The 26,157-nt window shown below is 44.6% G+C and overlaps 1 protein-coding gene and 1 long non-coding RNA gene across 4 annotated transcripts in view; both read left to right on the top strand.

Moving 5' to 3' along the window:
* Positions 1–6,859, top strand: part of LOC121826567 (putative sperm motility kinase W) — a 91,104-nt gene extending 84,245 nt beyond the window's left edge. Inside the window, exons 2-8 of one of the 3 annotated variants that reach the window (XM_076560672.1) lie at positions 40–467; positions 786–853; positions 1,748–1,882; positions 2,077–2,175; positions 2,964–3,078; positions 3,208–5,315; positions 6,774–6,859. In XM_076560672.1, coding sequence (XP_076416787.1) covers positions 40–64 — 25 coding nt within the window. In that variant the 3' untranslated portion in view covers positions 65–467; positions 786–853; positions 1,748–1,882; ... (2 more) ...; positions 3,208–5,315; positions 6,774–6,859. Of the gene's footprint in view, positions 1–39; positions 468–785; positions 854–1,747; positions 2,176–2,963; positions 3,181–3,207; positions 5,316–6,773 lie in introns of those variants that run through there. The other 2 variants (XM_076560671.1, XM_076560673.1) reach the window with 2 other exon arrangements.
* Positions 6,860–7,046: 187 nt separating this feature from the next.
* On the top strand, positions 7,047–11,184 carry LOC143270511 (uncharacterized). The gene is made up of 2 exons (XR_013047694.1): positions 7,047–7,475; positions 7,565–11,184. It is a non-coding gene; the product is annotated as an uncharacterized LOC143270511 (long non-coding RNA).
* The last annotated feature ends 14,973 nt before the right edge of the window (positions 11,185–26,157 follow it).

The raw sequence follows: 26,157 nt of genomic DNA on the forward strand, positions 1-26,157 counted from the left end.
ACTAATAGAGGTGCTTTCATGTTTCTTTCTGCTTTGAAGTGTGGAAACTGAAATGGCCCAATAGAATTCCAGACCTGGTGAGGAGCCACGGAAGGGACCCAAGACAGATCACCAGAGTGCCAGCTCCCTCCAACACAGAGCAACAGGCTCCTGCCTGCATTCATCCTCCAGCTATTGGGTCTGAGCTACCAATCTGCATCTCTTTCAGCTCAATTCAGCTTTGGAACTGTTGTGGGACAATTTGGGGTCATATAGCATATGTACCCCATGACCCTCTACCTTCCTAGCTTTGGTTGTGCTTGTAGGACCACTCACACTGCATGGAAAACAGCAGCCTCTACCACCAGGAATGACTTCATACCAATCACGGCTGCTCATCATCTTGGTCACTTTAACCCTCCAACTTACTCTGTGACTGCCTTATGGACAAAACAGCAAGACCTGTGCAAATCCTCTGGAGAATGGAGGTGGGTGAAGGAGATAAAGGGGACTAATTGGCAAACAGTTTCGAGACAGGAATAGGGGACATGAGAGTTGGTGTAGAATAAGGAGTAGAGTCTGTCCTGAGGAACTTCCTGTCAACAAAGGAGATGTGTGTGCTGACCTGTGACAGGGGCCGTGCACAGTCTAGAGCAGGAACAAACCTCCCCTGAAGTGCAGACTGGGAGGGAGCTAGAAATAGCCAGCAATGAGGAGGAGAGGGCCTGCTCTGGTGGTTCCTAGCATGTGTCAAGGCACACAAGTAGGATGTTGACTTGGAAATAACATCCTGTTCTTTCCTACAGAGCTGGAGTGAAGCAGGAGAAAGATGCAGCACTATTGGTCAGTGGAGTCCCATCCTCCTCAGTGCTGAGTAAGTCCTGTCTGTTAAAGTCACTAAGAGAGGCACTTTTCTTATTCTTTCAGGTTTTATTTGGGAAAACTGAACTGGTGTATTTGAACTACAGTCTTGGTGTGGTGTAGTGCAACAGGAAGGATCCAGGCTGGAAGTCTGTGTGATGATATGTTAGGACTACAGGTTCCAGTATCCATCCTCCAGGTTAGGGTCTCAGCTGCCATCTTCCCCATCCTTCACCTCACTGCTGCCCCTGCACTGTTGCTGAACATCCCTGAGAGTCACATGTAGCATCAACCCAATGAATGTCTACATCCCTCATGGTTCCTGAGGGACCAGGGTTCCACGACATCTAAAAGGGCTGCCTCTGTCAACAGGACAGACTTGCACATAGATCTCAGGCTTCCCTCTTCTTTGATTCATTCATCACCTCCAAACTGCTTTCTGACTGTCTTTCAGAAGAACTGCAGGAACTGTAAATCCAGTGGGAGATGGGAGAATGGAAATAAGGGGGAGGAACAGGAAAAAGGAGGATGGAGAGGATAAAGAGGAAATGAGAGGACCTGTAGAGAGGGTAGAGTGTGTCCAGAGGAGCTCACCTGAAATGAGTGGAGAAAAGGAGGTTTTGCTGGGGCAGGTGTTGAAGAAGTGAGACCAGGAACAAATGTCTCAAACAGAGCAAAATGTGACCTCAGCTTTATAGCCAGCAATGAGGAGGAAGGCCTTGATTGTGACTGGCATATGTCAAGGTAGAGAACTATGAGGCTGCTTTGGAAGGGATTCTGATTCTGGGCTATTGAAGAAGGGTGTTGCAAGAGAAGGGTGGCTGCATCATGCAGTGGGGTCCTCTGATGGTCTTGTCTGTCATGGCCTTTGGCAGATCTGATGACATCTATGTCTTTTTCTCCATAGCCTCCTTCATCCAGGCTTCCCATGGTGCCTCCCACCTCCTGATCCAAGAATTCTGCATCATTTTTCCATCTCATAGAGGCATTTATAACTGATATTTGACCTTACATTAACATTGTTCTGCTCCAATGTGGGAAGGTAAGTAGGCCTTGCCAGGCCTGATGCTGAGTATTGCCTCTACAAGAACAGCAGCCATGGGAATTCTTAATGACCAATGCCCACCATTGGGGTCAGACTCAGAAGGAAACCTTGATCATCATGGATCTCTTGATGACAGCCCCTGGTGCAGTGTGAAGCACTGGTTGAGTTGTAGTGTCTCAACTGTTTTCTAGGACGCCTTCCAGTTAGGGAGCAGCTCACTGATTTGGCAAGGGAAAATGAACTCGACAGGGAATCCAGGGTCCTAATCTGTGTGAATCATGCACCTGAAGGTAAGATTGAGTACAGTAAGTATCTGTGTGTGGCAGAAGATAAGTCTCTGAAGTCTGGTCTTGATGTGCTGAAAAGGATCCCATGAAGTAGCATGTGCCAGCAGCCCTGACACAGAGGGAAAGTTCTCATTGACTTGCTCAACTGAAGAGCAATGGGAGACTGAGAGACTGCAGAGGTGTGACAAGGGAGGAACCAGCTTTTCTGCTGTAGCTGGCCTCGAGCTCCACTCTGACCATCTGATCCTGGGCTGTTAGCAAACACTGATGCATGTTAAAGTCTTTGGCCGGATCTTCCCAGTGGATGATGGCCAGCTTGTGCTGTCACTGACTTCTAGAACCCTGACCATCTGGTGAGTACCAAGTGCACAATACAAGATCAGTCAGTTTGTTCAGGAAGAGAGAGAGAAATTTTCAGTTTGTGGGTATCACCTGGTGTCAGACTGTGTTTCTGCTGCATATCAGTGAAGGCAGGGCTGAGAAATGCTTGAGGAGTCTGTTGAAATCTGGAAATGAGATAGGGAAATTTCCTGAATCCTCATTTTATATATTTTACTCTTTTTGAGACTGGATCTCACCTTATGGCCCTGGCTATCCTGAGACTCTCTGTGTAGAACATACAGCTCTGAAACTCATAGTGATTGACCCCCTTTCTCTGCCTCCTGAGTGCTGTGATTACACATGTGGACTCCCATGCCTGGCTTCACGTACTGTTTGTACAGCATCAATGGTAAATTCCTCAAACATTTGAAGGAAAGGAGACAAGTCCTGTCCTTCTTTTATCTCAACAGTGTCAGGGATTGAACTGAAGGTTCTTTCATCCAGGATGAACTACAAACAGTAGCGAAGTCCAAATCTAACCTTCAGAATAGAAGTCTATGTCCACCAGTGAACAGATACCTGGAGGTGAGAACTGCTGTCATGAATCTTCTGGGGACCCCAGTCAGTGGGCTGGAGGAGGTATGTACTGGCTGATACATCCTTGGAAACAAGGCACAGAGCATGCAAAGGCTGCTCTCTAATCCTTTTTCACAGGATCCCAACCTGCAGTCCAGGCACAAATCACATGACTTCAACCTGACCAATCAGGAGAGTCCAGATTGACTGCCTGGTCTGATTGATTAAGTTCTTTCCATTTGAGCCTTGAGATTACAGCTGAGGACTCAAGGTGGGTCACTGAGACAGCTGGTGCCTGTCTTGGGATGTTGGAGGCAGGACTTTCATTTTAAGGACACCAGTGGCAGAGGCAGTACATGAAGCCACATATTCTACCTAGCAGCTTCCAGTTCTACTCATCTGACACCCAGATTCTGTCTGCTTGTCTGCTGACTTCCATGGCTCCTCTTGCTCATGGGTCCCACAGTGCTTTTGTTATTTGTCAAAACCACTTTGGGTTGCTTTTAGGCCACTGAATCTTGTTCATACTCCCTAGCTAATGGAGGAGCCAGGGCTGCAGGTTTCTGGATTCTGAACCAACTAGGAGTCTGTACACTCCACTCTAGACAGAGTGTGATGGTAGAGGTGATCAGCCCCTCCCAAGAACATTGTGGACCATCCCAGGAAGACCACTGTCCTATTCCATATCCGGAGTGTTCTGTTGTTCATGTTCTGACCCTATGACCTGCAGATTTTTCATATGAAAAAGAAAGTGATCTTTGTCTTTGGGACAAGCTTGTCACACATAACACAGTCATCCTCAGTTTTATCTCTTTTCTGAAAAATGTGTAAATTTCACTCTTTGGGGTGAGTATGTGCTCTTTCCCCTGTATGCTCTTCATTTATTTATTCCATTTACTTATTTATTTATCCATTATTTATTTATTTATCTATTTATTTATTTCTCTATACATACATATGTATATATATTCATTCTATGTGTCTTTTACATCAGGTATTTTGATCACATTCATGTCCCCATCATTTCACATCCGCCCTCCACCCTACAACTGCCCCAATACAACAAAATTTAACAGAAAAAAAGGAAACATAAGATAAAATTAAAAAGGGGGGAAAGGGGGAAACTTAAAGGTTTCCTCATGGAAGCTACAGTGACCAAGTATGACCGAGTGAGTCACACTGTAAACCCCTCTGTCCACATAGCTTCACTTGTTAGTGCTCATTGTGGAGTCACTGGTCTGGTTCCAGGCCTTCAGTGTCTACGACAGTAATTAATTTTGTGTTTGATACTGTCATCTGTCCTTTGCATTTGGCACATTAACTTTTTCACTGTCTGGGTATGCAAATTTAAAACTCTGACTTCAAAATCTCCAATGACACAGTACAAATCCACTGCTAAATAAATTGTCATGGTTGAGCTGGAAATGGAGAGCAGAGGACGATATCCAGAGATTGCAGAGGCAGCAGGAAAGAATTGACTAAGGAAGGAATTTAGAGAGAATGGAAGAGACAGATGGGAGGAGCCATGGGGAGAGGGGTGCCCAGTAGGTCTAGCTTAAGTGTTGCGTATTTCAAGTTCCCCTAGAGTCCCTTTCCCATGTCCGTCCTCTTTAAAGTGATGAGCTCTCTACATCAGGAGACACAGGGTGGTGACTTACAGGTGTGGCCTGAGACAGCAGAAGCAGGAGCTCTGCAGGAAGTCCAGATGGCAGTGTGCCCACTTCCCCAGCATGAAGGGTCTGTGTCCAGCACAGGAGGAGGTGAGCCAATTACCATAGATTTCCCTCCAGAAAATCCTCATTATCAAGGGAATATGATCCAGGGCTGGTGTTTCACAGCATCCTCCTCAATGGGGGCCATGAGCCAATATCACGCGCAAGCTGCCCTTGAACATGCAGACCCTGTGGACCAGTCTGCAGGGGAATAACTAGCAGTACTCATTAATCTGTCCACCCTTTAGGTTTCTGATCCTAGTGAAATGTTTCCCCACATGAGGGGAAGGGAGCTCCTTCCTCTCCTTCCTTTTCCTCCTTCCCTGCTGCAGCCTTCATTTATCCCTGTGTCCTGACCATCAGAAAAGACACAGCCCCACTGAACGCTGGTCTAGTTTATGTGTTTGTGAAGGGGCCTCACTGTAGGGAGTTTTATCAGAACCATATTTGTCTCCTAACAGGGAAGTGACAGCAAGCTGGAGGAAAATGGGTACCACTTTGGATGGAATGCTGGGACATTGCTCCACTTTGGAAGTGAGTAGGCCAAACCTAGCCTAGGGCACAGTGGTCAGAGGTGGAGTCAGCACTCCTAAAATTACTTTGTATCCAGTTCCACTGGGTACAGCGGTCAGGCCTAGACATCCTTGTTGACCATAGAGCTATGGCTTTCTGCTAGGCTGTCTGCTTGCTTGTCCAGCTGGGATAATTGTTTAAACTGTTGTCCCGTGCACCTGACAGGCAGACAGCCTCTCCATGCAGTGAAGGATGGCCACTCTGTATGGAATGATTGTCAAGGCTCATTTCTGGGCAGCACATGGCTGAAAAGCATCACTGAGACCACTATCTAACAGCCTGTAGTAGATGATTAGTTTTTGGTTTCTGGTCTAAACTTGACTCTGGCTTAGAGGTTAGAAAGAATGAGGCTTCTCAGGCAGGTCTGCCTCAATCCCAAGGGTAGGTGATCATTAAGACTGTGTTACAGAGGAAGAGAAAAGAGGGAGAGGAAAGAGAGGGAGGGAGGAAGGGAGGGACGGAGTGAGGGAGGGAGGGAGAGAGAGAGAGAGAGAGAGAGAGAGAGAGAGAGAGAGAGAGAGAGAGAGAGAAACAGCAGAGGCATGGCTACAGAGGGATATTGAGATAACTTGGTGTAGGTGGCACATGTCTCCCCTCTGATCTTAATACCATTGAGAAGGAACACTTGGAATCAAAGATGGTGAACATCTTCTCAACACCTGTATGCTGTGACATCCATTCTGTCACTGGACAGTGACTTAGTCTGTGTTGTTTCCAGAGACTGGGGCATGGGGATTCACACAACCTAGCAAGGGAAACCAGCCAAGAGACAGTGACCTGCTTGCTCCTCAGCCATTGCCTGGTCAATGAGTAACCATTCCGGCAAGCTTCACCCTGATGCACTTAACCGAAACCAGGGCTTGTAGAAGGGAGTCTTGGGTACTATGGCCAGGCATGCAAACTCTCAGGAGACAGCACATGTACACCAGGGCCCTAAACCCTGGTAATGGCCTTTGAGAATGTGGATGTCAGGAAGCAGAGTTGATGCCTAAGAGGCCAGGTGAGTATAATGTGAACTTTTTATACCGCTGGCCACTGCAAGGAGCATGTGGTCACCTTTAGATAGTTACATGAGAGAAGTCAGCTTATGATCAGACTCACACACTCAACACCCTCCTTCCCCCACTGCCTGACTCCTGGAAGCAGTAGGAACAGGTGCAGACAATGCATGCTCTTGGTACCAAGAACTTTCCACACACAACCCCAAAGCTGCTCAGTAATATTCACTTCCTTGTGGAGAAAAGTGAGTCCACTTGATGCCGGGTAGCTTGCTCTTTTGCACAGTCTGACTGGTTGATAATATTTAAATTACTCTTAGGTCATTGACACAGATTGGATTACTATTGTGGTAACAGCCTGAGTGTCTTGTATCTGAGAGGTCAACCCCAGACCTCTCATTGACATCCTTTTTTTCCTCAGATCTGCAGGTTCTGCTGGATTTGTTCTGAGACAAAGCTCATCTTCACTGTATGTGCATCCTGTCTCATCTAGGCAAGTGTTCTGTGAGCTGGGTCCAGAAAGCACAGCGTCTAGAAACAGACATGTTGGTGAAACTGCTTTTCCTTCTTGATCCTACAGCCTGTTTATGGGACAATAGCAGAACAGCTAGGAAAAACCAATCCCTGCAATCAGGGTTTCTCAAGGAGACCCCACTGAGTTCTTCCACAGGAAGTCACATGGGAAGAAAAGGGTTATTATTCCTGCCTCATTAGGTCCTGAACTCCACCAGAAATAAACCAGCTATTATCTGAAAGGCCACAGGTCTAGGGTGGTGAATGAATCTTTCTGTCAGCCTCATCAATGGTCTAACATAAACTTTTTCTTCTAGGTGCCTGGCCATATCCTGAATCGTGGACCCCAAGAATTCCTGATTTGCATGTGTGCACACTGAGCATTGGTGACATGGAGGAAAAAGAGCACCTCTCCCCTCCCCTTCCTGGAAGACTAGCATGCCATTGTCTGAGCTCCAGAGGAACTCAGAGGCTCCACACAGCAACAGGAGGACATGCTGTGGAGGATGATGACATGGTTTCTCTTCCATCATCCAACTACAGACAACCACCCCAAATTACCAACAAGACCTGGGGAATCTACAGGAGTGTCCCTTGTGGAAGCCTCCCAGTGGGTACTTACTGTTGAATCCTGCCCAACATAGACCCATCTACATTTTGACAGTTCAGAAAGTCACCTATGCCTCTCTGTCTTCACAGATAACAAAGAAAACCTGCCAATTGGGTAAAGAAATATCTCAGAAGAGCCTTGGGAATTAAATGTGCTTCTCTTTCTGAACTCTAGAGTGGATCTCCTGAGAAGGGCAGTACCCATGGACCACCTGTCCCAGGCCTCCACTAACATGAAGAGGCAGAACTTGAGGTCATACATTTGGCCCATCTGGTATTATGGTATTATGCAGAGAAGATTTACAAAGCAATATTTAAGTATTTAATTAGAATTCCAGCATAATTTCTATTAATTGGTATTCAGAATGCTTTGACCCCTGGAGGAGAGAAATACAAAGCTTTATGAGCTCCCAGCTTCTACCAGTTGTTATTCTAAAGGTGACAGATGTTTGCACTTCATCTATAGACTCAGCAAAACCCAGTCTAATGCTCAAACACAAGATGTAACAACCAATGGGACCTAAACCTAGAAAACATGGCAGAGGACAGGAGAGATCCCTCCAGACCCCCATCTTCTTCTTCCAGGACTTCCCACAAAACCTCAGAGATCCACAAAGACCTACATGGAAGTAATGGAGACTGGATATGTGGAACAGAGCAGAAAGCTCAGAAACAGACCCAGCAAAATCCTGCCAGCTGATTTTCTCATAGTCACCCATAGAAATCCAAGCAGAGAAAATGGCTTGTCCACCAATGATTGCAGAAGAAGATTTAAAAACAAATAAGAAACCCATTGAAAAACTGAACACAGTCAGCATTTCTATTGACCTCAAATACAAACACTATAATGCTCACATAAAGATATAGAAGAGGACTACATGATTTCCTGCCTTATAAAAAGGAAGATCAGAAATAACACAGAGTAGATGAACTGTGGACTCGGGAGCCCTGCTGCCACCAGACATGAAAATACAGAAGCTGGAGCATGGCTGGAGCAGACACTCCCCCAGGACATCTAGAGAGAGCCTGGCTCCTGACACACCCCAGGAAGACAACAAATCCCTGACAGTGAAAGTTGTGTGGCTATGAGGAGGTGGAGGTGTAGTATGTGCTGTGTGGAGTGAGGATGGCTGAAACCTATCATATCATGTGGGATGGAGATGAGCTGTCCAGCTGATCTGATAACAGCACTGTATGGATGGTCCAGTCAGCTGGGGAAAGCAGCAGGTCTGACACTTAGATACTCACATGTGCTATGCATGCCTCTGCCACTATTAACAACTTACATACAGTGCCAGTTTAAGGACATGAAGGACTCCCCTCACCCACACTCTCCACAGAGTTCTCTATGTATTAGGCCTAGGTATTCAACTCCCTTCTGTTGTCCCACATGCAATGCTAGATTCTAGGCCATGCTAAACATGCCTCCAACCACAATGTCCTAAGACATGGGGAAATGTACCAGGCCCTGTTGCACACTTTATCTTCTGACAAGGACACACAGTTACTGCTTGGTTCAAACACTCCTGGAATCTTCCTGCACTGACATGCAACACTTGGTATAATGCAACGTGGGACACTACACCCATGCCACCTCACTTGTACTACCAGCTGTCAGACCATGATAAACAACCTCTACAACATACACACACACACACACACACACACACACACACACACACACACACACACACACAGCCTCTAATACACTTCTAAGTCTTGGGCCATGAATGACTTCTCACCCAACCACACATTGACTGCTAGGTATCCGGCATTGCTAAACCCTCAGACATACCTCACATGTATTCCTAGGTCTGGATCTGGTATGTCACTCACATAATCCTTTATTATCAGCTACTTATCAGGCCATACAAGACACTCTCTTGCTACTGTACCCAAATATTCTGCTGGTATTGGACCCCACTTGACATCTCATCGTCCACTGCCAACCAACTTCAAAATGTTATTAGGCCTTGACAGACACCAGCTCAGCCATGAGCTGACACATACTCAGTAGGAATTGTGCAGAGCTCAACACCCCATTCTCCCACTGCTCCCCTCTGACATAGTTATCATCAAACACACTGGACACACCTCTACCCCTGTGACCACACATCCACTTTAGGTACCAGGTCCAGTTTGACCTCATATCACACATTAGTCGACAGCCATCAGACCATGCTGGGAACTTCTCCCCCTTTCAGGTCTTGCACAATACCTAGCAATTAGCATTGACAGACACCTTCCTTCTGCTGAAGACACATCCACACTGCTAGGCATCAGCTTCTACTGGACTTCTTCCTATGCTATACCATGTGCTGGGTCTCAGGCTCTACTGCTAGTTACTGGGCCATGCTGGACATTAAACCCTGTCCACACCACAGTGCATATAAAGTGCTGTGTGTCAGGTTCATTTGAACACAAGCTTCATCACACATGACTTGCTAGGTACCAGACAATGTTGACACACACCCTTACCCCCAATATACACTGCTGGACCAGGGGACATTGTAATTTTAAAGGCTCTGCTAGACACCTCCATCACTGACATATCAAGATTCTTGCTATCAGACACTACCACTCTGTGCAGATTTCAGTCATGTATATTGAAGTGTATTGTATGCATATATAATAATTGGCTTCAAGTCTTACCCAAAATAGCACCATTCTGCTGACAATATATACTACCAGACAGGGGCATGGGTCTAAGCACAGCTGAAAATTAGCAGGGCTATTGTGGCAGCAGGATGGGTGAAGGAAGAGAAACTTATTAGATGAGGCCTGTTATCCTGCACAACATCCGGGTTAGGACTGGGGAGTCCTGAGGATGTGATACACAGTAGGGCATCCAGGCCTCAGGCAGGTGTGCAGCAAAGCCTGAAACCAAACTGTGTTTCAGGTTATAGTGGCAGGGGTAGGAGTAACCTGCCGGGCCTGGTAACTAGTGGGACATGGGTGGGTTTGGCATCAGGACTGGCGGGCAGTAGATAGTAAGGCCTGTCATGGGGCAGCTCCTGATAGTGGGATGAGTCTCTGTGGGAGAAGCAGGGGGATGCCCTGCAGTGTGTCTTATGAACACAATGGTGTATGTTGGGTGGCAGCAGTTGGGAGCTGTCTAGATCCATTAGGGCATGACATCTAGCAGGCTATGTAGGATTTCCAGCCATGCCTGTTCAGTAGTAATATATGTGGAGCAGTGGTGAAGATGATGATGTTATAAAGAAAAGTGTGTGTGTGTGTGAGTGTGTGTGTGTGTGTGTGTGTTTGAACTTGTGGTGAGTGTTCATAGAGTGTGCTGTATTGTCACGGAGATAGCTGTCTTAGAGAAAATGAGTCATTGACTAGGCAAATAGAAGCCCAGGGTCAGTATATTATTAATGAAGTTGATCAGAGAAAGTATCTTCAAGACATGGACTTGAGAGATTTGGAAAAGTAAGGGTAGAAAACAAGAAATGTCAGGCTTGATGAATACAGGCCTAGGGAAGAAATTTGACTTTATTTTTACTGTACCAAGAAGCCAAGTTTTCTCTTAGCCAACAACACTAGGTATCATCGTCTCTAAGGTGTCCTCACACTTAAAACCCACCCCCACGATGCTAGGTGTCAGCGTCTACTCTGAAAAATGTCTTCTACAGCAGGTGCCAAACACACATGCCTAGGCGTGAGGGCCAGTAGGTCAACTGTCCATTAAAGAAAATGCTCCTTTCAAACAGTTGGGTAGCTTGTCCTCCATGCGATCAACAATGCAATGGCTAAAGCCCCATGCACAGGGCTGGGTATCTGGTGTTTCTAAGGATCCCCTTACCTACAGCAGCAGAAGCCATAAACAGATGCCCACATACTATGACACAAGTGTCAGGGGCCAGTATTTATCTCTTCCCATAGAACCACGTATACATACATGGATAGGTCACATTCCTGATAGGAATTGCCTCAGCTACATCAGTGCAACACACCCAGAACTAGGCATCAGATCCTGCTGGGCACCTCTTCCCCTATATCCAAAGGACCACACAGTTACACAGCTAGTTTTCTAGTACTGGTACCCCTCCCCATATAGTCAAATGCCTTGTATACATCCACACACTCACAAACACACTCAGGCACACATGCTTGTATGATCCCATGCACATGCTCATGCACTGTCATCTAGCTGTCATGTCAACAAGGTCTCCCCCATTCAGCCAAAGCCCTGTTTACACACAGTTGTCAAAGTGCTGCCCTTCTGGGAGTCTATTCCCTGCAGCCAAACACATACACAGAGACAGACAGAGAGACAGAGTCAGAGAGACACAGAGTCCGAGGTCACGTCCTGCTGTTCCCACTCCTTAACAGACAAAGCTGTCTACTAAGAGCTAGGTGTCAGGTCCTGATACCTACCTCTTTTTCTATATTCATAGTGCAATATTCTTACACAGCTAGTTTACCAATATGCACTCCATCCCCTATAATCAAATGCTAGGTACACACTCACACACTCAGAAACACACTCAGGCATGCATGCTCCTATAAATGCATTCATGAATTCAATACACTCTCAGCTAGCTATCAGGTCCTAGAAGATAGCCATCATACAAGGAAAGCCCCACATATATTTCTAGGCATTAAGTCCTGTGAGGTAGAGGTATCACCCATACAAAAAAAAAAAAAAAAAAAAAAAAAAAAACTCCACATACACATCTAAGTGTTAGGTCCTGTGTGGTGTCCCACACAGAGATAAAGCCCTATTTACACACAGCCAACAAGGTGCTTCTGCTGCTAGGTGTCCATTACTAAAGCCAATCTCTCTGTCTCTTTCTCTCCTCTTCCCCTCCAACCCCATCCTTCTGTCACATACACACATGTATATATGTACATCTAAGCCCCTGTACTGTTAGGTATACATTTGCCTAGAGCCAAAGACTCCCAATACATGCGATTTGACTGGTCCTTCAGGGTTATTGTCTCCATTATAGGCAAAGCCACCCCCTCATCAACACACAATACACACACACATACACACACACACACACACACACACACACACACACACACACACGTGCAGTTACATGGCAGGATCTGTTGGATTTACAGCTTCCTTAAAACCAAAGCACATAAACAGGGCCAGGTGTCAGCTTCTGTTAGGTCCACTCTTCCCTACAGCCAATATTCCTCTTATGCAGCTAGGTATCCTGACCTCATAGAGATCCACTGTGATACATAAAGTCCCATGCACAAGGCTAGGCGTCACATCCTGCTGGGAACCCCAGACACGGGCAAACACCCAGGCACAGCTCTCATATTCATATAAGGCAAGTGTCAGGTCAGGTATTTGTCTCTAGCCTTACAACCAAAGTTCCACATACACAAACATGGTTAGGTTTTAGGATCTGATAGTTACCTTCTTCCCCAAGCAAAACACCAGGTTAACACAAACATACAAACATACAAATGCAAGCATGCACACATGCACATATACAATCATGCATGCAGGCCTGTGAGAACCCTCCCCAGGATGTGAATCCCAAGAGTTTTCCCCCTAGAATTCACCCATGAATGGACCTATGGATTTAGGGGAAGGCTAGGACTTGGCACCTACCTGTGAGTGTGTGGCATTGTTGTAGAACTGGGGTCTTCCTCATAGGAATACAAGTAGTCATGTATGTTTTTATGGCTTTGGCTGTAAGGGTGAGACTACAATGCTACCCTTGACACCTAGCCCTGTGTGGAGAGCTAGGGCTTAAAATAGAAAGAAGTCCATCAGGACTTGACTTTGTAAGTGTGTGTGTGTGTGTATGTGTGTGTGTGTGTGTGTGTGTGTGTGTGTGTGTGTGTGTGTGTGTAGGGTTGTGCATTAGCTTGGTGAAGTAATGCCTAGTAGGTCTTGACACACCTACCCTACAGCCAAAGACCTTTATTCACATATCTGACTCACTATCAGTTCCTGCTGGATAAACTCTTTTTTTACAGCCTAGCCAAACTGACACAAATCTCAGAACCTGCTAGGAATATCACCCTATATTGAAAAGACCCACCTATGACTAGAGCATCATGTGCTCCTCGGTATCACCTTCCCAAAAGCAAAGCTTCAAATATACTGGCCAGGTGTGTCACATCATGCTAGGTACCGTAATCTCTACAGCCAATGTTACAGGTACACAGAGAGGTGGAGTTAGGTTATTCTGACTGCCCCCAGACTTATAATCAAAGACTCTGTCTCTGTCTCTGTCTCTCTCATACACACACACACACACAACTATGTATCTGTTACTTCTAGATATTTCCTCCCCGCAGGACAGTCCCACAAACACACACAGGGCTATATTTCTACTCCTGCTAGATACAATCTCCCTGGCAAGATCTCAGAAGAACCTCTAAGAGGACATGGTATCTAGCTGAGGAAGAGGAATATACATACAGCCAAAACTAGACACAAAAAGCCAGGTGTCAGTTCTTTTGGTATCCATTCCCCTCTGTGTATCTCTATGTTTTATACTCACTTCAGAAGTTTGGGAGCCAGAAAGAGCTGATGGAGATGACCTCTGGCATTTGTCTTTCTGGATCTGGGTTCTCTCGCTCAATATCATCTTTTCCACATTCATCCATTTACAGAGAAGGATGGCTTAAACAAGAGGATTATTTGCTGAGTGTCTGAATCTAGTTCTGTTATTGATTTTGCAGTTGCATGCAGTTTACAGGACCCATTTCTTTATTAACACCTAATGTGGGAGATCAGGCCCAATGTGTGTGCCTCCACCCCTGTACATTGGTCAGGAATTGTGTAAGAAAGGAAACTGAATTAGCCATGAAGAGCAAGTCAGAAAAGAGCTATCCTCTGAATCTGCTAGAGTTCTTTGAAAACTTCCCTAATGTTGTACATTGAACCGGATATAGGGGCCAAATAAACTCTTTCTACCACATTGGGTTATGTCAGGAACTGTCTATCAACAATACAAAGTATACTAAGACAGTATCCCAGGACTGGCCTCAATTTGTAATCCTTCAAACTTCACCTACTGACCGTTGGTTTTAAGAATGTAATATAAACCTGTATGAACAAATAGAAGCATTAAGGTTGACTAGATCTCAGGGAGAAAACAAATCAAGGACCAGTAAAATACAATTTCATCAGGTGAGGTTATTTTAATGAAGGTAATCATCGAATACATCTCAAGCAGACACATTGGAGAAATACTGCTGAATGAGGATAGACACACAAATAGTGCCTGATGGTATATACAGAGACAGGGGAGGATTCTTAGTTTATTTTTTAATATGTTAAGTACCAAACAAAGTTAAATAGAAGAGTGAAATACTATGACTTGAGATAGTTAATCATGGGGCATGTAATTAATAACAGTGATTGCTGAAACCTCAGTTTAGGAGGCTGGCAGAGCTGTGAAAACATCATGGCTTGTTCACGCTCTGGATCCAGTGTCGGTGAATATACCCACTGCACTCTGTGGAACATGGCTCATGAGGTCAGAATACATGTTAGCACATTGTGACCAGCACACACAACCATTGTAATACACATAACCTGGCTCATGAGATCAGAGCATGTGGGATATTCTGAATCCTGCCACAGCACACATCTCATCTCAATTCCTGCATTCTGGTTGGTGAGGTCAGAAGGGATAGCACTCCTAGATCATCCAGCATCAGGAAATTATCCCATCTACAAACCAGCACTGTGTGTCTCCACACCAGAGCACATGCATAACACAGGGGAGCCTAGCACAGCCACACTAGGAACACCAAGGATCAATTCAAATACTCCCAAACAGAAAGCAAACAGAAACACTCAAGTAACAAACTAAATCCAGTTGAGCAAGGCCCATGACAAAACCAGAAGTAACATGAAAATCCAGGACAACAAAACGCCTCCCAAAATGACCAGTTCCAAGTAGTGGCCAACAATAAGAGAGACTTAACCCAATTCAAGGCTGGGTAACATGGAAAACCCATTGGCAGATGCATAGAACTCCCTGGGAAGGGGAAATAAAGGAATACCTCCTGGGGGCAGGTTAGGATGGGAGCATGAGGGTTTGGGTTGGGAAGTGCATGAAGGGGCACTCTACTGAGAGATGATTCGAAGCAGGGAGCATTTTAGGGTCAGATAGAGCATGATGCAAGGGAAACTCCCCAAAATCTACAAGGATGATACCAACTAAGACTTCTAGTAATAGTGGACACACAGCTTGAACCAGCCATCTCTAGTGGTTAGTTGATGGCTACCTCAATTGTCATCAGGGAACCTTCATTCAGTAACTGATGGAAATATATGCAGAGATTCACAGCAAAACATTAGAGTTCTTTTGGGTTCAGGGAATCCTGCTGAAGAGAGGGAGTAAGGAATATAGGAGTCAGAAGGGTCAAGAATAACACAAAAAGCAGAAACAAGTAAACTGGGTCATTGGAACTCACAGAGTCTGAACCTGCATAGGAATGACCAATGCCCTCTACTTATATGTGACAGATGTGTAGCTTGGTCTACTTGTGTGACTCCTAACAATGGTAGTGGGGCTGTCCCTTGGGCTTTGGCTGGCTCTTTGGAACCTATTTGTGAGTCCCTGCTGTGCACCACTCTGCTTCCTAACACATACTGCTCAGTATAATCCCATTTGGGCAAGTTCTGACTTCCAGAATGGTAGAGAACACTGGGATAAGAGGAGGTCTGTAGATGGGCAAGAAAACATGGCTATTACTCTGGGAATATATTGGTGTCATAGGGCAGATACTGTTGTAGGGTGTGGGATGTGAGCACTTTTGAAGATCTGGCAGATCCAGTGCTGGGTGGTTATTAGGATAACCCACATTGCAGGGATCATGTCAAGGAAGGACTGATGCTCCATTAGTGGAAGCAAACTGACCATAAATAATGTCCCCAATGGGTAAGGTTTGTTATTATGCATGCCTTTAGTGACCTCACCCAGCAGCTTCCTGCCAGCTTGCCCATTGCTGGGACCCCAAGAAAGTTAAACCATTCTGAGAGCAGCAGGCTATCGAAACCACCTGGTGAGACTTAAGGAGGACAGCTCCACAGTGATGCAAACCCCAGTAAAGCAAAGTGGAATGCCATGACCACTGACCTTCAGCTGTGTCTGGGCCACAGCATAGCTCCCTTCCCACCTTGGTTTTACATCATACTGAGTAGCCATTCAGTGTCAAATGTTAATGACCAAGATCTCATATAGAAAATAATTCCCAAATGATGCTGATCCTCCATGGATTGTAAGAATGAAGTTAAAGACCAAGGCCAAAGGGCAAGTGTGTTGGTACTAATGACTATGGGGTCTGCTCATTGCTGGTTCATTGTCCACCAGAAAGAGACAGGTGGAGTCCATACCATGAGAGCTCTATGACAATAAAAGTGAGCAAAGTGGGGGAGTGGATTAAGGTAAAAGGTTCCATAGCAGCCCATGCCAGGAGCAGCTGAGTGGGTAAGAGGCTTTGGGACTTCCTTTCCTACACTAACACACCTTATACCAGGCAAGTGTTCCCTAATCACTAAGGAGTGACAGGGGATCTGTCTTTTCTGTAGCCATCACTGAACCAGTCCTGGATACCTCTCTGGTACCCTGACTCACATGTAGACACAACTGAAGATTCTGATTCCACATTGTATTGATGACTTCTCAGGGATCACATAGTTCTGTGGGGAAGACAATGGGAGAACACTACCCATTTTCAGTCCTTTTGAGACTGTTGGCCCCTCTTTTCATCTAAACACTCCCCTTCAAATCAAGATTGGGACTGAACTTCAGAATCTCAGAGCTCAATGAACACTGCCTTGAAAATCATCTGCAGCCCAGGTTTTCCCTGGTTCACACCTATCCAGTTCTTAAATTCTCAGAAGACTTTAGGTGATAGGCTGAACATTACCTTTGCATTTAGATTTTACAGTACTAGCAGGTAAACCAGGGGATTACATAAGCTCACGTGCCTTGGTCGTCATCTCTTATGCCAAGACCTGAAAACAAAATAACCCTGACTTGGGCCTGACTTGCCTGATACAAACCCTCCATTTGCTAGGAAAGTCATTGACCTTTTTGATAATTTTTTGCACCTTGAAGGCAATCCAAATTAAACTGAATCAGACAGAATTGGAAAAGTCCAGGTTTAATGGTTAAAGTGTTCCCAGATGAATCCCCTGCCCCTCAGAAAGGAGACAGCAATGGTAGACTGGAAGAACCACGTGTCTGTTTTTCTAGGATGCTGCTCTGGGGGAGGAGCTGTGTTTGGCAGGCTTTGAAGGGGTGGATTTGGGGAGGAACTGTGTTTGGTGAGCTTTGAAGGGGCAGGTTTGGAGAACGAAATTGGGGAGGAGAGTTAAGATGGATCTTCCACCAGAATCCTTCCAAGCATTCCAGACCCTTTGGGTATAGGGAAGCCAGGGTGCCAGGAGCTGAGGTGGAGCTCCCACCCAAATATTCCAGACTCTTTGGGTATAGGGGTACTGGTTCAAGTCTGACTACTTCCTTCAGGCATGGGGCGATGTGAGGAAGAGGAGTTGGGGGTTGCTGGGCTCACATACAGCAGGAGGTGTGAGGGGAGGTGCCTCCAGTCAATTGTCATTCTGGAGACTCAGGCATCTGTTTCTTGAGGCAACAATGAAGGCAAGTTTCTATGAAAAAATAGATCATTAACATGCTCTAGTTGTACTGTAAAGATGAATGTACAGAGCAGAAGAGCAGACAGACCCTTTATTGGGACATCTTGGAAAACCGGAGGGTTGCTGGGGATGTCTTTCTGTATGCTATGAATGTGTGTTGCTCTGATTTGGTTGATAAATAAAATATTGATTGGCCAGTAGCCAGGCAGGAAGTATAGTATAGGTGGGATAAGCTGAGAGGAGAATTCTGGGAACAGGAAGGTTGAGTCAGGAGTCACCAGCCAGACACAGAGGAAGCAAGATGTAAAGGCAGAACTGGGAAAAGGTACCAAACCATGTGTCTGAACATAAATAAGAATTATGGGTTAATTTAAGTGTAAGAGCTAGCCAATAGATAGCCTGAGCTAATAGCCGAGCTGTTTTAATTAATATAAGCCTCTCTGTGTTCACTTGGGTCCAAGTGGCTGCAAGGCTGCAGTAGCCAGGCAGGACTAGGAAAATTTCAGCTACAAATGGCACCCAATGGCTTGAGTTTCTACCTGAATCTTGAGAATATTTAGTAAGCAATTCTAAATGGAGCCCCAAACAGGTTCCTGCTTCATGTGTCATGTGGGTGGTGAGATGCCACAACATGTGGGTTTGAGGTATTTCATGGTGGCTTCATGGCATGTGGTTTGACCTGCAGCATGGCAGCACTGAGGTATCTCCAAGTTGCACATTACACTGCATGGTAAATTTGGCCTTTGCTAACAAAAGAGAGAGAGAGAGAGAGAGAGAGAGAGAGAGAGAGAGAGAGAGAGAGAGAGAGAAAGGAAGGTAGGAAGGAACGAAGGAAGGAAGGAGGGAAAGAAAGAGACAGAAAGAAAAAGAAAGAAAGAGAAAGAAAGAAAGAAAGAAAGAAAGAAAGAAAGAAAGAAAGAAAGAAAGAAAGAAAGAACAAAAGAAAGAAAGAAAGAAAGAAAGGAAGAAAGAAAGAAAGAAAGAAAGAAAGAAAGAAAGAAAGAAAGAAAGAAAGAAAGAAAGAAGGGAGGGAGGGAGGGAGGGAGGGAGAGAGGGCGGGAGGGAGGGAGGGAGGAAGGAAAGAAAGAAAGAAGAGAGAGAGAGAGAGAGAAAGAAAGAAAGAAAGAAAGAAAGAAAGAAAGAAAGAAAGAAAGAAAGAAACAAAGAAACAAACAAAGAAACAAAGAAAGAAACAAAGAAAGCAAGCTAGCTAGCTACATATGGTTGGATGGAAGCATAGACCCACTGCTCCCCATAGTTCTGCCATGGTGGGTAGCTGAGTTGGGCAGAGTCAGCAGCCAATGCTTCTGCTTCAGTACTAGCCACTGCAGTTTAAAGCAATAGTTACACAATAAGGCAGATTCAGATGGAACAAGACTTTAAATGGTTTACAATGTGTGTAAAAATGTATGTAGGCTTGGAAGATAGAAGAAAGTGAATATAGACAGTTATATAAACAAATAGTTTTAAAACATAGAGTCTTTAAAGAGACATTAAATTAATATAAAAATAACCCACGTAAAGATGAATATTACACAGAAAATCTGGATTGTGTTGTCTTTGATATTTTTAACTGCAGAAAGACATTCAATTGTAAAATCTGCTCAGTTACACCAACTTGTATATTTTAAAGGTAACTTGACTTCAAAATTTGGATCTAAGGATATGTTGCTTTGGAAAGGAGGCTCTGCTTTTGTTTCCACAGTAAGCAAGAGGCTATGGATTTGTTCCAGATGAAGATACATCAGGTTTGACTAGCAAAGACCCTCTAAAAGGTCTCCAATGACACCATGTCTCAGATGATCCACCATCTAGAACAGTTTCAAGGCAACTCCTCAAAGCCTGCCTTGGCCCATACCACATGCCAATTTAGGTGCTCTTCCAGCCTTCTTGGTATAAAGGTAAACAATCCTGTTGCCAGGGGTTCAAGACAGCCTAGTTTTGTTAGAGGCTGTGTTGTAGGAAAGCTTACGATGGTGTGTCAAATGCTGGACCATTCTGAGTGCCTCTAAGCACCGTCCCTGGAAGAGGAAAAGGAAAGCAAGTCCATTTATGTGTGAGGTGAAATGTAAAGATGAGAACATCACCCTGAACGTTCAGGTCCTGGTATTTTGTCCATGGCAAATGATGAATCAAGGCAATTTCCAGTTTTCATCTGCACTGCAGAGACTCAGTGTTTTCATGGCAAACACATGGTCCTTGGGAATGCTAAAGAAGACTTGAACATTGTTGAAGCCATGAGCAACTTAGGTCCAAGAAGAGCAAGTTCAGCAAGAAGCTCACCACTACCAACTATGGGATAGCTGTGACAGTTCTGAATGACATACACCTTAAAAACCAGACCATCCCATCTGCAGCTCAAAGGGCACCCATCCATCTGTGGCACCCATCCTTCTGCTATTCATATCTTATAATCCTTGAGTCCTGATGTTCTTCTTTGGGTTTGTAATTTCCTCATTCCCCTGAATTCCAGCTGGATTGCACAGTTAATTTTGTGGTTATGAGTAGAAACTAAATAAGGGAAAGAAAGACACCATATTGTAATAAGTCAATACCTTCTATCCAAAGGGTTTTATTTTACCAAGCAAAGGGGAGGCTGGGGAGGAGCTGTTAGTTCAATCTTGGGGTAGCAAGCTGAAGAGCCAGACAAACACTAGAGCTGTCAAATTCCTTCCAATGCTCCTTTGATGCTAAAGCATCTGTATGGTGATTCCTAAATGCTTTCCTAAACACCTCCTGACAGCATCCTTTGTGAACACATGCAACTCCTTCAGACCTTTGCTGCTGCTGTGGAAGTCTGTTAGTGCTGCTAGGCAAGAGAAGCTCTGAATGTTGCCTTCATCATAGAGAAGCAAAGAGGCCTAACTCAACATTCGGGCAGCCATGACAGGCTACAAACTAACAATATTAGAACTAGGCCTCACTATTATAATAACCAGGAAAAGCCACAAATGTACCCTGAAGGAGTCAATCAGAATTGAGACAAACAAGTACTAAGTACTCTAGAACATTAAGGATAGCTTATACAATTTGTATATAGATTGCCAATTTCCTTGCAGCCACTACCAACCACTGTTTGACAAAACATCTGTTACCTCACTCCTACCCAATCAGGAGTCCAACTTGCATCTGAATCCCCTAACCTCCATCCTTTACCCCTTAAAAACCCTGCCTCAACTGAGCTCAATATTCTCCCTGATCCAACCTTTGTGTTGGAATGTATGGAGAGCCCAAGCTGGCTCTTGCATTAAGGTTCTTTGCTTTTGCATATGAACTCGGACTCCTGGTGGTCTCTGAGGGGCTTATGATGTGGGGTAACAGGAAGTAGGTTGTGAAAGGAGAACTTGGCATCAGTGTATTCGTTTCTGAAATTATATCATGGATTAAATGTGGTATGAGGAGATTGTGCCGGGAGCTAAAATCAAGATTGTCTGTGATTTTTTTCCATCCTAGCATCAGACTGCTTAGTTATAAAGTAGGTGTGTTATTAGATCTGTTTACCATTATATTGTGAATTGACTCAGGAGTCAGGAAGATCACCTCTAGCCTTACCCTGTCATAACTAGTTGAAACTGGTAACTAAAATCTTTATGAACTCCCTTTTTTCTCATAGTTTCAAGAGACCATAAGTTATATATTATCTGTCATGTAAAGGATTAAGTGACCACAGTCAGGTAGACAGTGGAAGGATGTGATAAAGTGTGCCATTGAGGGGTTGTGCTCTCTCTCTCTCTCTCTCTCTCTCTCTCTCTCTCTCTCTCTCACACACACACACACACACACACACACACACACACACACACACACACACATGTACTTCTAGAAAAGTGACTATGAGACAGGAGGAGGGGACCTAAAGGGAGGGAGGGAGGCAAAAGAGGATAATGGTGTATATATGAGATGAACGCAGAAAGTCAATCTGTTTGTGGCAGGAGAGAGAGAAGGTCTATTTGATGGGGTGGAAGGTGCTCCAACCCTGAGCCATGCCCTAACCCTGAAAAGAACTATTTTTAATAAAATACATTTACTTCTGAAGGCTGTAAGAACAAAGAATGGGTTGATGCTCCTAATAGCCTGTCTGATATCTTGCAGAAAGACACACAAATGCCGTATGAGTCAAGTGCATGAGACCACTGTGCACCAACTGAAGACAAATGAGGCCTTTGCTCCAGGCCAGCAAGAGAAGCTGGTCTGCAACCAAGAAAAATTGAAACATAGTAGGAGTGTCTCTTCCAGAGCTGACAAGCACTCTACAAAAGGAATGGTAACCTAAAAGAGGGGCTCTGAAGGATGAAGCTGAGTTTGTTCATGAGACCGGCCAGTAAAAGGAGGGTGTTGTAGTCTTTTCTGCCTGCTTTTATAAATAAAGTTTTATATCAAGGCAGAAATACTGCATGTGGCCACTTTTGCTACAATACCAAAAACGAATGGTCACAAGAGAGACCGAGGGCTGACGAGGCTGTGATATTTACCTCTTGGTCACTTCCAGACATTTGAGGCCTCTGACTTTGCAGAAGTGTGACTCAGCACCACAAGCCTAAAATTCCATCAGCCGAGGGATGACATCAGCTCTGGGATCCTGTGCTGTGAAGTAGCAGGAGGGAAAAGGCTGAAAGAAGCTCCCCATGACAGGGGGACAGCAACAGTTCCCACAAGCACCATGGGCATGCTCAAGACAGACAAGACACAAGCTTCAGTTTTCTGGTCTTTCCCCACATTACAAGGAGCCATCTTTTGGTAGAATATGGATCATTTGAGGCCAAGGTGCCGCTCAGTGGTGGGGAACTTGCCTGGCATGTCTGAGGTCCTGGATTCTATCCCCAGGCCCCCCAAATAAAATACTTGATTCAATACAGACAGGCACACCTGACTAACAGCACACAATGTCACCGTATCTACTGGGGAAACTAAGGTGGGAGGGTGTGAATTAAAGGCCAGTCTGGTCTACTTCGTGAGTTACAGGACAGTCAGGACTATACAGAAAAAGCCTGTCTTTTATTTTTCAGGATTTAACTGCCTTTATTTTATGATCAAAATTTACATATAATAGAGGGGTGGGGGGATTAGGAGAAAAATAAATAGACTGTGCCTAAACAAACACTTGAAATTCTAGCCAGAGCTAAGACCCATAGTAAACAACCAACTGATGTTGGAAGGAGGTAACTTCGAGAAGTCTGATTGAAGCCTGTCTGAGTGGCATCTCATTAGTTTCAACTGTATGGTATCTTCAAGAACACTGGCATTCACAGTTGTCATGTCCATTGTCACATGTGGGTGGGTGAGTGTGAGAAATGGCTCTCCATGCCTGGGGTGATGTAGAGAGCTCCTATTGGAGTCGGCGGGGGGTGGGGGGGGGAAAACTGAGGAGACACGGGGCACAGTGGTCACCAGCAGCTCACTTGACTTCACCTCCACTGCTGAGTCCAGGCGGATTGGATTAGACTTGTGTGCCAGCTCTTTCCATAGCCTGGCTAGCTCCTCCACTTCCTGTGCCTCTTCCTGCTGCCTGAATACCTCCAACTGCTGCATTTTCAAGGCTTTTATTTCAGCCATTCTCTTTTCCGTCTCCTGCTGCTCTTTGGCTCTCTTCTCGGTGGCCAATTGAAAGGGTTCCTGAACTAGGAACCAGAGAGATTATCTGCAACTTATTTTTTCTCTTTCCTGGGAACAAAGCACTCCTGGAAACAATGGTGTTTGGACGAGCATTGAAGCAAGCTGCTTCCTTCTGCTGCTTCGGTTCTTTTTCTAGCTGTTGCTTCCACATCTCAGCCTTATAGGCACCTCTCTTGTCTGTCTCCAGGGAGAAAGGCTCAGCTTGAGTCACATTCTTTATCTTTTTCTCTGGCAAGTTAATGGTGTCACAGGAAGGGCCTTGAACTTGGGCACCTCCCCATTATGCATTTCTTTTATTTTCTTCTCCTTCTGCAACTGGCTCTCTTTGTCCTCGGTATCAAAGGAAAAAGGCCACCCCCATGTTTCTTGCCTCTGGGAGGTGGGGCTTATAAGGCGCCCCATAATGTGGCACAGTTTGAGCTCTTTTCTATCCTATACCTCTAAGTGGATCTTTTAACCATGTGTGATTTTTCTACTGCTATATTTTGTTCTTTTATAAAGTATTTGTAAACAAGTCACATCGCACAATATTAGAGAAATTTTCTGTATTAATGTTACCACTTTTCTCAGAAATGTAGTTAAGTACCAGGAAACTGCTAAAATTCCGATGAGAGATGGTTTTCCAAAATTGTTAATAATTTATATTTAATATTTTATTTATTTTTCTCATTTATTTTTGAGTCATGGTTTTATTATGTAGTCCTGGCTAGCCAGGAACATGTTATATAAATCTGTACTCAAATTCACAGAGATCCTCCTGTCTCTGTTTCCTGAGTGCTAGGATTAAAGTAAAGGCATGTACCACCAACCCTGGATGGAATTCATTTACCAAAATATCAATTTTTAATTAAAATTTTAATTTAACAACTGTCTAGCCATTTGTTGATTGTTTTCCTTAAATACCAACACCTTCTTGGCACTCAATCAACAGGAACCAGATCTAAGAATTGGGAGCAGAGACATAGGCTAATATGTGAGATTGCCTTTTAAATTCACCTATGTGAAAATTTGATTCAGTGTGTTGTACCCCCAAGTAAGACCACCACAGCGCCAATATCTGAATAAAGCACACAGGGGTTTGTTAATAACAAAACAAGCCCAGTCTTTGTCCGTGTCCAACACTTAACACAGCAAGTGGAGGAGGATGGCCCTGAGCACTCACTTCAAGGAGTTTCTATAAGAAAGATTTATGTACAGAGAGTTACATATCTCAGGATTGGATGAGAGGCCTAGGGGTGAGGTAGTTCTTTGAAGTTACTGGCTGAACTATAAGCATGAGGTTACAGATGGCTAACAGGATGCAGGGTATCTACAGAGACATAATTTTTTTACTCCCTATGTCCTGCTTTTGCTGAACCCAGGATATATACATTCAGATTTATTGTTCCTATCCTATTCTCCCATGAGTTTAACTTCTGGTCAGTTGAGTCCATTACTCCCCATATCCTGTGTTACCAAATCCAGGATATATAGATTTATTATACCAGCCTTATCTTCCCATGAGTTCAACTTCTGGTCAGTTCTACAATTGCTGGTCAGCAAATACGTTTAGAGGAGGGGGAGGGAGCATCTCTCAAGAGGGCTACTGATTTTTCCCTTAAATTCCCTCCTTTCCTAGTAACTCGAGGACACCCAGTCATGGGTTGTCAATACCTCATTTGCAAATATGTACCCTAAGTCTAATGGCCCATTTTCATATCTTGGTTGAGGATCTCATATTGAGTTTGAGTCTTTTGCACCATTATTTTGGTGGTCTCCAAACTTTTTCTGATGAACTGCATCAGCTTGTTTATGAGGTAAGGCCCACAGGTTAATATGAGGGCTAGTAGCAGCAGGGGTCCCAAAAGAATGGAGGTTAGAGTTGTTACCCAGAGGGAACTGTTATACCAAGATTCGAACCTTCCCTGGCCAGCTTCCCTGTCCCTCTTTCACTTGTTGAGGCCTTTTCTTACTTTGGCCAGAGAGTCCTTAACCAGCCCGGAGTGATCTATATAAACACACCATTTCTCTCCCAGGGCTGCTCATAGTCCCCCTTGTTGTAAGAATTGGAGGTCTAGCCCTAGCCTATTCTGTAACATGACCTCAGAAAGCAAGATGAGGGATTCTAGCATCATCAGTTTAGTGGCATCCAAACAGGAATTATTATTTAGTTAAGGTTTCAATGACATAAGAGCTAACAGCAATTAGCAGAAGCAGAAGGACGAAAAGCCATGTGATGGCTGACAGAGTTCCTTATCCTGAAGGAACTTGGAAATGAAAATAGGGAATAGTTATTATTTTATCTCAGGTTCTCCAGGACAATAAGTTTTTTTTCCTATCTAATGTTCCAGGAGGGAATAAGGGAGATGTTTTCATTTCTGTAATTACTTCCTGCTGATGTTGGGATGTTGTTGGGTCCTAGAAAGCCAGAATGTTAGTCAAAAGCAAGGAGGGGATTTAGAAGCATTTGGTTCATTGACCAGCTGAAGAAACAGCA

Source organism: Peromyscus maniculatus, chromosome 23 (assembly GCF_049852395.1).
Source record: "Peromyscus maniculatus bairdii isolate BWxNUB_F1_BW_parent chromosome 23, HU_Pman_BW_mat_3.1, whole genome shotgun sequence".
Lineage (NCBI taxonomy): Eukaryota > Metazoa > Chordata > Mammalia > Rodentia > Cricetidae > Peromyscus > Peromyscus maniculatus.